Here is a 15904-nt window from a genome sequence, read left to right on the forward strand (position 1 = left end):
TGTACATCCAAATCTCGCTTTCAGTCTATAACAGTGGCATTCCCCATAGAGGATTGTACGACCCCAGATCCAAACCTGGAGACTTCACTGCTTGTACCAGTCATCGAAACCGAGATCCCATCCAAACAGAGGCGTATTGATACGCTTCGCCTTTCCTTGTGCAGCCAGGCCATTCAGCACATCCATATCCTCGCGTGAGAGAGGGATGACTTGACTGTTGCTCACGATTCGGTTTTCGTTAATAGACTTTGGCAGTACAACGGCGCCTCTGTTGGCGTGGTAGCTGATGAGTACAGTGGCGGGTGAAACATCATTCTTCTTAGCGATCTGCTGAATTGCGGGATCAGACATGAGCGGAGCACCTGAAAACAACCAAGTTAGCTAGCGTTACCTCATGGAAACCCCACATAGCGTGCGAAGGTGCACTTACCTTCGGAACCAAGTGGTGAATACGCCTCGAGGAGGATTCCATGCTTGTCGCACCAATCCTTCAGTGCGTGCTGAGGAAGGAAAGGGTGTAACTCGACTTGGTTGACAGCAGGGACCACAGTCCACTTCTTTTTGAGCTCCTCTAGATAAGGAATCGACCAGTTGGCCACGCCGATCGCCTTCACTTTGCCGGCCTTGTATACCTCCTCCATTTGGCGCCAGGTCTCACTCTGATCCCAGGATCGGTCGATGGATCGCGTGCCATCAGGATTAACTGGGAGAAGCGCGCTCGACTCGTTCTGTGAGTTCAAGTTAGCCATGCATATGTCATGATGGAGGAGTATAGCGGAGTGACTTACAGGAACAAGTCGGACTGGCCAGTGGATGAGCTGATGTTTGTGTTAGCCGAGCTGTCGACAGGCGTGCCGCGTCTGCCCAAAAGAGGAAAGGGCTAATTTACGTAGAGATCGAGGTAATCCGTGCCTAGAGCATCAAGTGTCTTTTGGAGACCTTCCCCAACATTGGGTTGGTGGGTGTTCCACAACTTGCTGGTGATGAAAATGTTTTCGCGGGGAACACCGCTGTCCTTGACACCCTGGCCGACTTCATGCTCGTTTCCTAGTTATCCCGTTAGACCCCAAAAAACTTGCTTGTTTTTCTTTGTTACAACCCACCGTATATCCTATCATTTTGTTAGCCAAGAGTATGCGCTACAAAAGAGACATGGGAATCTTACAATGCTGCATCAATGTGACTATATCCGTTCTTGAGGGCGAACGAGACTGCTTGGCGTACCTGACCAGGTTCAGATCTCCAAGTGCCTGTATTTCTTGTCAGCAAAATCGCTAAGGCCCGCAGAAACCAGCGCTTGTATCGTACCAAGTCCCACGGTGGGGATCTGGGCGCCAGTATTAAGCTTGAAATGAGTCGGAGGTGCCATATTGGTTGTGATGGAAGATGATGGCGGTGGGAGACCGAAGTGTAGGGACCTGTGGCTTTATGCTAAACTTTCGGAGTCAATCACGCAGGACGCGAGAAAGACTTTATAAATGGGACCCTTTCTATAGTTGGGAGGGTCTTCGCCTGGACTGATGTCAACAGAAACATATCGCATAGCCTAGAGTAAGTGCCCCCGCGTGAGATCAGGCGAAGTTCGGGTCCGTCCTTTAGGGAAATTTTGCCCGGTTGTGACCCGAGACATGTTGGCCGACTTGTCCTGAACATCCACCTGATAACTCTTTTTACCTGACTGAGTAAGAAGTGGGCGATTTATTTGCGGATCAAAACTTTCCGTCCACACCTGTTCGCAGCACAGTACGCCGCAACCATCCTAATACAGTGATATTGTCCCCATAAGGGGCGGAACGTTGAAACGTGGGGAAGGCCCACAATGCGCCGCAACTTTCTGAATACGGTAATATTGCCCCCACGAGGAGTGGAACGTCAAAACGCGGGGGAAGGTCCAGTCCCACGACCGTAAGGCAAAGAGTATAGCTTCAAACAGCGGTATATTAAGGTGTATTATGTTATAGTAATACTAACTAACGTATTCGGTAAGCGAGCGGCGGACGCAAGCGAGTGGCTGCCCCCACGCAAAACGCGTCCATGAATTAGCACCTAGTTAGTTCAACCACCCACTATGCCACCAATTCGCTCTCAATCCTCTACAAATTCAATAGAGCAAGAGGGCAGGCTTTTATTAGCTATCCAGGCTTTTAAGAATCAAGAAATCTCTTCAATTTGTGAAGTAGCGCGCCGTTTTAGTGTGCCCGAAACTACCCTCCGCCGCCGCCTTAAGGGGGTACAGAGCCGCGTGATTTGTCGCGCAAATTCCTCTAAATTGACGGAAATTGAAGAGGAGTCTCTTCAAAAATGGAGTCTCTCTATGGATTCTCGTGGAGCAGCCCCCCGGCCCTCTATAGTACGAGAAATAGCGGATCTTCTTTAAAAGCGTGGAACTACCCCGGTGCTTTCGGTCGGCGAAAAATGGGTATACAACTTTGTGAAACGACATCCTCTCCTCTCCCCCCAATTCTCGAAACGGTATAATTACGAGCGTGCGAAATGCGAAGACCCTAAAATCATTAGGGAGTGGTTCGATTTGGTTCAAAAAACAATCCTTCAATTTGGAATCGACCCTAACGATATCTATAACTTTAACGAGACTAGTTTCGCGATAGGATTGAATGTAACTGCGAAGGGTATTACGCGGAGTGAATACTACGGTCGGAGGCCGGTTTTATAACCTGGAAATCGAGAGTGGGTGACTGCTATTGAGTGTACAAATGCTTCTAGCTAGGCCCTTCCTCCGTGTATGATTTTTAAAGGTAAAGTCTTTGTTAAATTATGGTTTGACGGCCTTTCGGACGATTGGCGTTTTGAAGTTAGTCCTAATAGCTGGACTTCCGATAATATACTAAAAATACTAGCTATAGAGAAAGAACTACATTAGTAGGCTTCGTCAATTAAAGCTCTACTTCGTATAAGATCTCGAAGTCTACCTAGCCCGTTAGATCGTACGTTAAACCAGCTTATAAAGGGCTTCCGTCTTATAATATAAGGTACTATCTTACTTACTAAAGAAAATAAGGAATTACGCGCCGCTAATAAGAAGCAGAAGCAAAAGCGTACTAGGTCCCGGAAGTAGATATAGGTAGAAGTAGGCCTTTCAGTATAGGAAGCTTCTCGATTGATTACTGAGCCGGTAGAAGCAATTGAACCACCTCCCTCCCCTCCACGAAGAAGGCCTTCGCTACCTTTACAGTCAGGAATAAGAGCATTACCAACATGCGGGTTATGCAAAAGCCAGGGTCATAAAAGAAATGTATGTCCAGAGAATAGAACACTTTAGTATATTTAATATGATGGAGTTTTGGTTGAGCAATTTGTATTTGAAATTTGTAGGTTACATGGCCAGCTCGCCTACCGAATACGTTATACGCTCGCTGAGTACGACCTGAGCGCTGGCTGAATAGTTCTAAGCGCTTACTGAGCAATATTCTTTATATTACTAAGTATATCCTAAGTACTCACAGTGATTACCCGTGCTGTGAAATACTCAGTGAGCAGGAGTCTGAGTGCCCTCATTAAAGCGGCGGCACCCCGATCCGGAAATTCGCGACCGTGGCCTAAAATCTGGTACAGACAGGTACATATGTACATATATGTATGTATGTATGTAGAAAGGGTTGGAGAATCAATGACCTTCCCACCTGGGCAGTATACAACCCCCGCGCTAAACTACATGTGGGTTAGCCTGATTTAGAAGTCTCCGGGAAGTCAACAAGTCTCCGACACCTCCAGCGCTGGGATTCTTTCTTAGTTCTCTTTTTCTAAGATGATCGTCGCACTATCTAACAAAAACTGCCAGATTGCATGGGATAGCGGTTGACCATTTGACATATGTCCCTTAGAGTGCTCTTACCCCCGTTATAGTATAGCCAATGTGATTACCATGTTGGGTACTCGACAACCTTTGCGCCTACGATCTGCCTGCACGGAGTGCTACACCTCTAAGGTAGGTCTAGTTGCAATGAGAGCAATTAATATCCATACGCAAACACCCTAACTGTGATGAACTTCCTTAGGTCCGCTGCAGCGGCGAGAAGTATGGCTGTGACCGGTGTCGCCGAAACGGCCTCTCCTGCGAATACCACATTTCAATGGTAGGCCGTGCGCCAAAGAAACAACGGATGAAAATAAATGACCGGATTCCACGTCTGCAAGAATCGCGAGTTCCGCCCAGCGCGACTTCACCTCAATCAATTCCAGAAAGCGGGTCTTCCCAACAACCGCTGGTCAGCGCGTCCAGGACAGGACATCAGCCTACCGCAGTGAATACTACAATGGGGGATGGTTCCATTTTCACGTTGGGGGAGTTTACCGCAATCTCTGACGATACGGAGATCAACAGTTATCTGCAGAACCTCCTAAGCGACTACCCGGATTTGCCGCTGGTTTCACCCGGCGCGACCGATCCTGTCTGGCTGGGAACGGAGAACTTGTTCCCTGATCTGCCCCCAGACGTCCCTGGGATTTCCAATTCCGAGGGCATGCCTGATAAGCGCACTCTGGAGTTCCCCATCCAGGAGCGGACGGCGCATTCGGTGCGGGGCCGATTGGCGGAACAACCCGACGAGAGAGCCCCAATCTCCCCTAGTTATCGCGATAAGTCAGTCATGTCGGCTTTCCCGCATGCCGCTGCCCTGATGAAGACCATCGAGTGCTTGGAAGAGCAGCTCCAGACCCCGCAGGTCCCGATCGATCAAGCGATGCGGTTGAACCGGCAAGCCATGGCTGAGGTACGGGAGGCGAGCAAGACCGACGAATTTCGACGGTGCCATAGTTGTCCGCTCTTGGTGGCGACTATCATGGATCTGGTCGTAGGAATGTATGAGGTCGTGATCCACTCCACCCAGCGACCAGTGGGCAAACAAGACGCCGTACCCTTGGGCGATGAGAATAACCTGCCCTGGCGAACCTGTGTGTTTCAGCAGCCGGCTGAGACGAGTGAGATGCCGAGTAGTGGATCGAGTCCCAGATCGGCCATCAGTGGCGGTTCAGAGCCCCCGGTTTTCCAGTTTGGATGTCTTGAGTTCGATCCAGAGGAGCAAGAGATCTTCCGGTCTGCAATGATGCGGCGTGATTTACGACGGTGCATTGAAACCATTCAGTACTGTAGTCAAGAGATTCTGCAACAACAGAAAAAGGCTACGGATCTACGCGGTGGGCCTCGCAACTGGGGTTTCCAATCGAGAAGGCCATCAAATAAGATACACACCCAGTGGTACCAGGAGATGGGATACCGGACTAAGGAACTTCTAGCCACTCTTCCGGCCCAGTGCAGCAGACACCGATGAAGAACATCTTGATTCTCTCGATTCGCAAAGAAGAACTAGTAATGTTTCCTCAGTACACTTTCTCAGATATATAATCCTTACGCAATATTTCGCATGCAAACATAAAACACAAGCAAACTACATCTCAGACGAAATGGACATTATCTGCCCCCGGTCTCGCCCGTAGCACCTACGAGTACACTTTATGCACAATCTCACTTTTGCGCATCTTATCCGTCGGCTGCTGCTTGCGATCACTCGAAGGGAGTACAGTGGATCTGGAAAATGACTCCTGCTGGGCACTATCCCGAGGGTCATTCTTCCTTATGGTTTACTACTGCCGAGTAGATAAGATCATAAAGGAATGTTCTTGAGTATGAATGAACGAAAGAGGAAAGGAAGCCTGTAACTGAGAGATACTACAACTTAGTTGCACGAGCCCAAAACAGTTGCATCTGCCCACTCTGAGCACCGGGAACGGGCGATAGCCGATCTGCCAGCACAAACTGAGACTCTCCACAACCCGCTTGTTCAAAGAGGGAGAATATCTGGTTCCGTGAGAAGTTGTTGTGGGAGATGGTATGCGCTGCAGGGTGTTTTGAATCTATTCCATCGTGCATGTGGTGATGGTGCTGATGGTGATTGTGATGATCCTCCGAAGAGGACGGAGTTGTCTGCACGCTGGCTTGCTGCTCAGGCTCATTCGACAAATCCCGCGCTGCCCAGTCGATAATCAGAAGCACACCACCCGGTCGCAGCCTTTCGGCGAGGCGTTTGGTGGCCAAAGCGATGTCTTCGACATGGTGCAATGCCATACAAATAGCTACCAAATCGAATCCATCCAGCTCTTCCTTGGTGAGTGGAGGGGTAGTCGGTGTAACTGAGGGAGCCAAGAGATTACCCTGAACGGCCGACATGCGTGAGTTGTCGAGGCCTAGTTCCGCTGCTGTTGCACGATATTCGTCCAGCATGCCATCTGATAGGTCGATGCCAATGCATTTGGAAAAATGATGATGCAGGGACTGCAGAATGCCAACAGTAGTCAGTATTGTGTGCTGTGGGTGTCATATGCTCTAATCGTCAACCAAGGTCAATAGCTCACGCGAGACACAATGCCATTTCCGCAGGCATAATCCATCAATTTCGTCTGCCGCTCATTGTCGCCAGCAGGAAACCGAACGCCTATCCAGTCGATGTTGCCCGTCAGAAATTCGAAAACCTGATTCTGCAAATCATGAATCCATTTGTCTTTGAAAATAAGGTGGGAGGCATGGCTAGACGCATTCAGCAGTCAGCATTTCTCCCAAGGTCCTCTTTGTATGTCTCTCGTCGGTGTCTCTCCATCGCTCGCGACTCACTTCCAATATTCTTGGTTCTTGTCGGCAAGTGTCTGTCCCATTGTGCTAGGTAGATCGATGATATCTTCTATGAGTGTAGTTCGATATCGAACAAGGAAAGAGAATATAACCACCAGTGCAGCTGCGGAATATCGCCAGGTGAGCATTGGTGAAAAGACAATGTGGCACCAAGACGACGTATTTATATGTCACGACTTACACGTGATCACCTGAGCAGCTGAGTTGTTGATCGTCTGAGCCTTGGAAGCTTCCAACCAAGGTTGGAAAAGCAGCGCTTACAAAAACACAACAGCGGCCAGATGACCTCGGGAGGATCCACCCCTGAATGCCGAGGTGGGACAGGAGGCGCATATCATCGACCCCAATTGGTCCATCTTAACGGACCGAAGCAACGGGCCGATAACCAGCAGCACTCCCTCGGATAATAATACTTCCCGGCTTGCTATCCAGCGTTCCTCTAGAGCTCCCGAGGTCCCCAGCGATGGTTTGTTGTTTCATAAAATAGACTATATTCGGAGTCTTTCAGAATCTAGAATGCTCTCGACCGGACCGTAGCTGAGATCGAGCTAGTGATTGATCATGTAGTGTTACTACCGGTTGTTTTTAGTTTATTTCGGGCACGGCCGTCTTGGAATATAAAAAAGCACACCGCGTGATGGCATATCTCAAACATTAAATTTCAAATCTGCGATCACGATCTCAAGTCTACCATGACTATCTTCGACGTCCTCATCATCGGCGGAGGCCCGGCCGGACTGTCAGTGGCCACTGGCCTCGCGCGCCAACTGTATCGAGCTATCGTATTCGATTCTGGTGTCTATCGAAACGCCCTCGCTAGCCACATGCACAACGTCGCCTCATGGGATCATAAGTCGCCCGAAGAATTTCGCCAGGCCGCTAGAGAGCGTATCCTGTCGCGGTACGAAACGATCGAATTTGAGAATGTCGAGATTAAGAAGGTCGAACGGAATACCGAAGGATGTTTTAATGCTGTTGACTCGAGAGACCGAGTGTGGACGGGAAAGAAATTGGTCTTCGCCAATGGAGTCCATGATATTCTTCCAGATATCGCGGGATATGGAGAGTGCTGGGCACGGGGAATGTAAGCATCATCCCGTTTTCTTTTCATTTGGTTTTCTTATTTCTATGGCTCATAACACGCGGCTCAATGCAGATTCCACTGTCTCTTCTGTCACGGCTCTGAAGAACGAGGCTGCGAAGCCGCCGGAGTGCTCGCCATTGGGGATATGGCCAACACCATGGCGGCGATGCACGTTGCACGCATGGCCCAACGGTTTTCCACGACCGTCACCATCTATACGCACGGCGCGCAAGAAGTCACCCAGGCACTCGAGAAAGCCAGGCACGATACGGGGATTAGGATCGACGGTAGACTCATCACACGGCTGGTCAAGGGACCGGGCCCATCAGATGTGGACGTTGAATTCGAGGACGGTACCCGCAGAAAGGAGGGATTCTTGGTGAGTATCCCTCCAGTCCCAACTGCAATTGAGGGTAGCAGATACTGACCACCTGCAGGCCCACAAGCCTAAAACGCAAATCAATGGCCCGTTCGCCGAGCAACTAGGATTGCACCTCACTTCTGATGGCAACATCGAGACAACGGAGCCGTTCTACAGCACCTCCGTCCTAGGAGTATTTGCAGCGGGTGACTGTGCCGTTCCTATGAAGGCGGTAGTAACGGCCATGTCGTCGGGGACGTTGGTGGCGGGGGGATTGGCCGGACAGTTACATGCAGAGCTGTAACTGGGACCGCAGAAACTAACGTAGGTAGTTCGAGACTTTCTGGGGAGACGGCCTAGAATAGAACGAGACCTCGGAGGGTAACTGTATGTACCTCACCCCTGAAATATCGCACTCTACTTGTTAGTTTGTTCAGTTGTATTTGTCTACCTAATGGCGTAGGTCCTGTAATAGAACAAATACAATTTTGTGAATGTTTTTATTTGAGCGGCCTTTGAAGTTTGCACAAAACCAATTTTCCAACCAGGTTGTAGTGTGACAATGACTCGTGTCGACTAGGGAGATTCCTCATAGAACGAGCTTTGGAAGAAATGTTGACCGCGGTTTCCAAGGAGCCAACAGCCGTCGGCGGTGCATTCCCAGTGGCAATTAGAGCACCTGGATTGACCGTCTTCGTAGTCGATGACTACGCAGTAAGGGAAAACCCCTCCTCCGAGTTGGCACAACGCACACTCCAGCTCAACACGACGCCCGACCATGAACATGTATGCCGCTTCTACATGCTCGGCAAGCTTGCCGATTTCTTCGTTTAGCTCCACAGCATCCCAGGGGATGCTGTTCCGCAGCATGGGCTCTCGGCAAGGTGGGAGGGTGATAAGGAAACGCAGGAAGGGAGGCGAGATGTCCCATTCATCACGTACGCAGTCATAAGGAAGTACCTCGAGATGGGAGGCCCATTCTCCTGGAGGGTACTCGTCGGGCCCGGTATGGGTGGCCGGAGGCAGATAGGAAGGTACAAGAGTTCGACTATAAATGTTAGTGTATCCCCCCACAATGATGCCTAAGGAGAGGGGGCTTACCGTCTCAGCATGTTTAATGGATGGGATGGAAAGGAGATCAAATCAATGGATTGGATGGATGGATGGATGGATGATGAAGTGGAGGGAACGGGAAGGAAGAATGAAGTGACAGAAGGAAGAGAAAGAGAGGAGGATTAGAGGGAAGGAAGAAATACTGATTGAAGTACTCACGCGCGAGGGTCTATAGTCGAAAGCTTTCTATACTCATCCAAACTTGGATACGCCCATTCCTCCATCCCACATTGCCCCTGACTGCGTATATAGGTATGAATATATGCATCTAGGGAATCACTTTCCCATCTTGATGATCTTCGTCCACGCCTTGTCTCTGCGTTTGAAGAACTTGAGGGTGGCTTTCGATTTCTTGCCCTCCATTTTGATAGCCATAATAGCCCGTCCGATTGTCTCCAAGTTGTCTAGGGTGAGGATCCGGTTGTTCTGGACATTCTGTATGAACCCGCATCGTGTTTTTCTTGGTCTTGCCAGTGGCAGTTCGTGTATTACGCCTTTCCCGGCACTAAATCGCAAGAGGCAAAGGTTCTCTATTTCATGCCCCCTGCGTGGCCTTACAGATTTTGCGTTGATGGGGGTTCTGGGCACTTGCTGATCGAAGGTTTCGCTATCGACGACCCTTCTCTCACATTGCTTTACCGAGAGACGCAGGATCGGCTTCCCTTTGAGGTTTAAGCGGCAGAGCTGATAAATAAGACCATGGGGGCTTGGGTGGGGCTGTTAGCCGTAGACCATTTGCATGCCATCGCCCTGTTGGCCTAGCATCCTGGCTCGTTCATTTTCTGATCTCCTTCCTAGTATCTTTTCTGCGTTTTAAGTAGACAAAAGTTCAGCCACCAATTGAAATGGTTTATTCATTTACTCCTTTAATATTAATCGTGTGCTTGCCGCAAGCTTGGTGCTACTTGAAACATTTGAAGAATTGTGGATCTATAAAACCGTAATTCCGGTTAAATCTCTTACGCATGTTCCTATGTAAGACACATGTGTATATCGAAAATCCTCGGGGATAATAATAATAGCCTTAAATAAGGCCAAAGGCCGAATACGAGGTTTCCGGCTATTTATAATAGGGTCGTCCTTAAGAACAACATGATTTTAGGCAACATTTAATAATCTGACGTGATCTTTGTAGTATTGAACGTGTAAAATTGATCATAGCTGTTATAATTTCATTTAGCTTCATAGTTTTGTGACGAAATATGATGGTTGAGGGTCCAGACAGTCTGTTTCACTTTGTTAGCAAGTATATGAGAAGTCGAAAGTCGGTCAAGAGATCAGAAAGTTGTATCTGTACATGCATTTGGGTATCAGATCTTGTTATCATAGACCAATTATTTAATCACCTCCGATTCACCCACCTACAGCCTAGGTAGGTTAGGTATGTTGTCGATTGCTTATCTTACACTCGGCCTTTTGAAAGGCGCCGTGGCTGCTTAACAAGACGGGAGATCCAGGCTATCCATAATAGTGTCATCCATGGATCTTCGTACCATAAGCAACTCTTCTTATCCAATGAACATCCTTTTCGGTCTTCGGCCTTTATCCACATTTATTTCCTTTCCTACGCGACCGGAGACCGAGAGGTGCCAAGACTCCAATCGGAGCTTTGGGTTAGCGAAAAAGCCGATTACTCAGCGGCTCGGTTGCTGAACAGTCCCTCCGAACCATTTTAGCCTTCGGGAGGTGATGAATTTCTGACTCTTAACAGGGGGTTCGAGAGCGAAACATGTGTTTTATCACTTGGGGCTCCGCACCGAAATCTTGATGCTGCCAATAACAAAGCAATGTTTGCTTCGGCCTCGGATTTTCGGGGCCGTAATCGTGGACCCCTGAGACTTTCTCATATAAGGATGGAGTCCCCCAAATTGGTATCTGGGTCTACTAATCGACCTTTTTCAACGCCTCTCCCCTTCCTTCCCTCTTCCCCGTCATAATGGACGGGTTAGAAAAAGGACTGGGCGCAAGCTCTGATGAGATCCAATTCGATACCGAAAGCGCCATGACGATCACAGGCGACGAAACTCCCCGCAAGGAGAGCCCTAATCGGAAAGGAAATGACTGGAGCATGATGACCAAGCTCCAGGAGGAGAACGATCGCAACTTGTCTGCTGGATTCAAGAAACAGGAACTTGGTGTCACGTGGCAGAATCTCTCCGTACAGGTAACAAGTTCAGAGGCCGCTGTGAATGAGACTGTTCTCTCCCAGTTCAATATCCCCACCAAAATCAAAGAGGGTCGGCGAAAGCTTCCTCTACGGACAATCCTCAACAAGAGTCATGGCTGCGTGAAGCCCGGTGAAATGTTGCTTGTGCTGGGCCGCCCCGGCTCTGGCTGCACGACATTGTTGAAAATGCTTGCCAACCGACGAGGAGGATACAAATCAGTGGAAGGCGATGTTCGCTTTGGTTCCATGAATACCAAGGAGGCTGAGGTGTTCCGAGGCCAGATTGTGATGAACACCGAAGAAGAGATATTCTTCCCAGCCCTGACAGTTGGTCAAACTATGGACTTCGCCACGCGACTTAAGGTGCCCTTCCATCTGCCAGACGGTATGACTCCCTTGGAATACCAACAAGCATCGAAAAAGTTCCTCCTCGAATCCGTTGGAATCTCTCACACCGAGGACACCAAGGTCGGTAATGAATACGTTCGTGGAGTTAGTGGTGGTGAGCGCAAGCGAGTTTCCATCATCGAATGTATGGCCACCCGAGGATCCGTCTTCTGCTGGGATCAATCGACTCGTGGCCTTGATGCCTCCACTGCCCTCGAATGGACGAAAGCTATCCGAGCCATGACCGACACCCTCAATCTGTCCACCGTGGTTACTCTCTACCAGGCTGGTAACGGCATTTACGATTTGTTCGACAAGGTTCTCGTGCTTGATGAAGGGGAGCAGATATTCTACGGTACCAGAGAGCAAGCTAGGCCGTTCATGGAGGAAGCCGGATTCATCTGCCGCGAAGGATCCAACATCGCCGATTACCTCACTGGTGTCACCGTGCCCACCGAGCGCAGAATTCGAGATGGCTTCCAAAGCCGCTTCCCGCGCAACGCGGAGGCGTTGAGAGCTGAGTATGAAAAATCACCTATCTACGCTCAAATGGTAGCAGATTACTCTTACCCGGACTCCGATCTCGCCCGCGAGCGGACTGAGGAATTTAAGCAAGGTGTGGCTTTTGAAACCTCCAAAAACCTGCCTAAGAACAGCCCCTTCACCGTTGGCTTCCTTGATCAGGTTAAAATTTGTGTGCAGCGCCAGTATCAAATCCTTTGGGGCGACAAAGCTACGTTCATAATAAAGCAGGTGGCAACACTGTGCCAGGCCTTGATCGCCGGCTCCCTGTTCTATGATGCCCCCGATAACTCTGGTGGACTTTTCATCAAATCCGGTGCCCTCTTCTTCTCCCTTCTTTACAACAGCTTGCTCGCCATGAGTGAAGTGAACGAGTCCTTCTCTGGAAGACCTGTGTTGATCAAGCATAAGGGCTTTGCTTACTTCCACCCGGCCGCTTTTTGCCTTGCCCAAATTGCTGCGGACATCCCTGTATTGCTTTTCCAGGTCTCCATGTTCGGTCTCGTTCTCTACTTCATGGTTGGACTCTCCATGTCTGCTGGAGCATTCTTCTCCTACTGGATTATTGTTTTCACAACGACAATGGTAAGTGCCTTTCACCTTTCTCACTTGGTTCCTAACTAATCACTATACAGACTATGACTGCTCTTTTCCGAGCCGTAGGAGCTCTATTCTCTACCTTCGATGGAGCCTCCAAAGTCTCCGGTTCGCTGATCATGTTCACCGTTCTGTACACCGGTTACATGATCCCAAAGCCTAAAATGCACCCGTGGTTCGGCTGGATCTTCTGGATCGACCCGCTTGCGTATGGATTCGAGGCTTTGCTAAGTATTGAATTCCATAACAAGGCTATCATTCCATGCGTCGGATCGAATCTGATCCCCAACGGCCCCGGATATGAGAATGTCCAGGCGCATCAAGCTTGCGCCGGTGTGGCTGGCGCGATCCCAGGCCAGAACTTCGTGGTTGGCGACAACTATCTAGCGTCACTCTCGTACAGCCACTCGCATGTTTGGCGCAACTTCGGTATCAACTGGGCCTGGTGGGTTTTGTTCGTTGCTGTCACGATTGTTGCAACTTCGAAGTGGCGGACACCCTCCGAGGCGGGTAGCACGCTGGTCATCCCTCGTGAATACTTGCACAAGCACATTCAAAATCAGCAAAAGGATGAAGAGGGCCAGAGTTCAGAGAAGCACGTTTCCCAAACCAAGGATGAGGCCCCAAAGCTTGACAACCAGTTGGTCCGCAACACGTCCGTCTTCACGTGGAAGGATCTTTCATATACGGTTCAGACACCTACCGGTGACCGCGTCCTCCTCGACAATGTCCACGGATGGGTGAAACCTGGTATGCTTGGTGCTTTGATGGGCTCCTCTGGTGCTGGCAAGACGACTCTACTTGATGTTCTGGCCCAGCGCAAAACCGAAGGAACTATCAATGGTTCGATTATGGTTGATGGTCGTCCATTACCTGTCTCGTTCCAACGCTCAGCCGGCTATGTCGAGCAGTTGGACATCCACGAACGTATGGCAACAGTCCGGGAATCATTGGAGTTTTCTGCCCTATTGCGCCAACCCGCTACCACCCCACGCGAAGAGAAACTTGCTTACGTGGATGTTATTATTGACTTGCTTGAGCTCCATGATCTGGCCGATACTATGATTGGCAGTGTGGGAGCTGGATTGAGTGTCGAGCAACGCAAGCGTGTCACCATCGGAGTTGAACTCGTTTCCAAGCCTAGCATTCTAATCTTCCTGGATGAGCCCACTAGCGGTCTTGATGGCCAGAGTGCGTATAACACCGTGAGATTCCTTCGCAGACTTGCCGATGCTGGCCAGGCTGTACTAGTCACTGTGCATCAACCATCTGCACAGCTTTTCGCTGAGTTTGATCAGCTTCTTCTGTTGGCCAAAGGAGGCAAGACTGTTTTCTTCGGTCCCATTGGAGAAAATTCACAGGGTATTAAGGGCTATTTCTCCCGTTACGGAGCGCCATGTCCGCCCGAGACTAACCCTGCTGAGCACATGATCGACGTTGTCTCTGGTCAACTGAGTCAGGGTAAGGATTGGAACAAGGTCTGGCTAGAGTCACCCGAACACACTGCCATGCTCAAGGAGCTTGACGAGATAATTGAGACTGCTGCATCGAAGCCGCAAGCGACCACGGATGATGGTCGTGAGTTTGCTACCAGCCTCTGGGAGCAAACAAGTCTGGTTTTGAAGCGTACCTCAACAGCCTTGTACCGAAACTCTGACTACATTAACAACAAATTTGCCCTCCACATCTCATCAGGAATCTTTGTGGGATTCAGTTTCTGGAAGATTGGTGACTCCGTCTCGGATCTTCAGAGTGTGTTATTCTTCGTCTTCAACGCCATCTTTGTCGCTCCCGGTGTGATCAATCAACTGCAGCCGACCTTCCTTGAACGTCGCGATCTGTTCGAGGCACGCGAGAAGAAGGCCAAGATGTACTCTTGGAAGGCGTTCACTTTCGCCTTGATTGTCTCGGAGTTCCCGTATCTGGTTGTGTGTGCCGCTCTCTTCTTCAACTGCTGGTATTGGACGGCCGGTATGGCAGTTGATTCCAGTAAGAGCGGTAGCATGTTCTTCGTGTTTTTCCTCTACGAATTCCTCTACACTGGAATCGGTAAGCTGACCGTCCATTTTTATATCGCCTCCCCACTAACAAATGAACCTAGGTCAATTTGTCGCTGCGTATGCCCCGAACGCCCAGATGGCTGCCATGATCAACCCTCTAATTCTCGGCGTAAGTTTTCTTCATGTCTCGGTTTTCTTAACATCTCGGCTAACACTGTGTTTCTCAGACAATGATCTCTTTCTGCGGTGTCTTGGTCCCCTATGCCCAAATCGTCAGCTTCTGGCGATACTGGATCTACTGGCTCAACCCATTCAACTACCTCATGGGCAGCTTATTAGTCTTTGGGTTGTTCGATCGCGAAGTCAATTGCAAGGAGCAAGAATTCGCCAAGTTCAATGCACCCAATGGATCCACTTGCGGTGAATACCTCAGCGAGTTCATGCAGACCATCGGCACCCGTATGAACCTCATCAATCCCGAAGCCACCGAAGGATGTCGCGTGTGTCAATACACCCGTGGATCCGATTACCTTGTCAACATCAACCTGATGGACTACTACTACGGTTGGAGAGACACCGGTATTGTGGCTCTGTTTGTGATCAGCTCGTACGGACTGGTGTTTGCTCTCATGAAATTGAGAACCAAGGCATCCAAGACGGCCCAGTGATTGGGGGTTGGGCCTCCAGTGGTGTGGGTTATCAACTTTTGCAAAAGTTAATCTCTAGACTTGCTTCCCCCCCCTTCTATGCCTATACCACCACGTAGAGGTGTGGGTACAGGTCTCTTCTCTTCTCTGCACATTACTATAGAATATGTACATCTCTACTCATTTAGATCGCATATATGTTAATTGATATTATCGGCTTTGTTTATAAATAGTTAAGGGAAAACACCGACATGCCGACCGAGAAAGCCGTACCAAGATAGTCATTTAGGAGTTACACCGGCCAACCTCCAACCACACGGAGAAGGTGCGAGCCCTCTGAGATTATTTTTGAAAGAAAAGAGAGGGGGGAAAAAAAGACAAAA

General features: G+C 49.5%; 6 protein-coding genes across 6 annotated transcripts; 3 read left to right on the forward strand and 3 right to left on the reverse strand.

Annotated features, from left to right (window-relative positions):
* Positions 1-84: 84 nt before the first annotated feature.
* N7455_000045 (putative glycerol dehydrogenase (GCY1)) lies at positions 85-1369 on the reverse strand (the record flags this gene model as incomplete). Its single annotated transcript, XM_040961821.2, has 7 exons — positions 85-362; positions 431-728; positions 789-818; positions 890-1047; positions 1104-1111; positions 1166-1250; positions 1309-1369. 7 exons carry the CDS (start codon positions 1367-1369, stop codon positions 85-87), a joined length of 918 nt encoding a protein of 305 aa, XP_040807737.2.
* A 2722-nt stretch (positions 1370-4091) lies between these two features.
* N7455_000046 (uncharacterized protein) lies at positions 4092-5288 on the forward strand (the record flags this gene model as incomplete). Its single annotated transcript, XM_040960794.2, has 1 exon — positions 4092-5288. One exon carries the CDS (start codon positions 4092-4094, stop codon positions 5286-5288), a length of 1197 nt encoding a protein of 398 aa, XP_040808797.2.
* A 398-nt stretch (positions 5289-5686) lies between these two features.
* Positions 5687-6771, reverse strand: N7455_000047 (class I SAM-dependent methyltransferase; the record flags this gene model as incomplete). Its single annotated transcript, XM_040960779.2, has 3 exons — positions 5687-6289; positions 6370-6541; positions 6626-6771. 3 exons carry the CDS (start codon positions 6769-6771, stop codon positions 5687-5689), a joined length of 921 nt encoding a protein of 306 aa, XP_040808747.2.
* Positions 6772-7335: 564 nt separating this feature from the next.
* Positions 7336-8392, forward strand: N7455_000048 (NAD(P)/FAD-dependent oxidoreductase; the record flags this gene model as incomplete). The annotated part of the gene is made up of 3 exons (XM_040960754.2): positions 7336-7727; positions 7800-8106; positions 8165-8392. 3 exons carry the CDS (start codon positions 7336-7338, stop codon positions 8390-8392), a joined length of 927 nt encoding a protein of 308 aa, XP_040808802.2.
* Positions 8393-8664: 272 nt separating this feature from the next.
* N7455_000049 (DUF3716 domain-containing protein) lies at positions 8665-9200 on the reverse strand (the record flags this gene model as incomplete). The annotated part of the gene is made up of 2 exons (XM_040960802.2): positions 8665-9136; positions 9190-9200. The coding sequence occupies 2 exons, from the start codon at positions 9198-9200 to the stop codon at positions 8665-8667; spliced, it is 483 nt and encodes a 160-aa protein (XP_040808769.2).
* A 1937-nt stretch (positions 9201-11137) lies between these two features.
* On the forward strand, positions 11138-15542 carry N7455_000050 (uncharacterized protein; the record flags this gene model as incomplete). Its single annotated transcript, XM_040960785.2, has 4 exons — positions 11138-12862; positions 12913-14923; positions 14976-15043; positions 15102-15542. 4 exons carry the CDS (start codon positions 11138-11140, stop codon positions 15540-15542), a joined length of 4245 nt encoding a protein of 1414 aa, XP_040808773.2.
* Positions 15543-15904: the final 362 nt, after the last annotated feature.

The sequence above is a fragment of the Penicillium solitum genome (assembly GCF_028829755.1).
Source record: "Penicillium solitum strain IBT 25940 chromosome Unknown utg000001l_segment0_segment0, whole genome shotgun sequence".
NCBI classification, from domain to species: domain Eukaryota; kingdom Fungi; phylum Ascomycota; class Eurotiomycetes; order Eurotiales; family Aspergillaceae; genus Penicillium; species Penicillium solitum.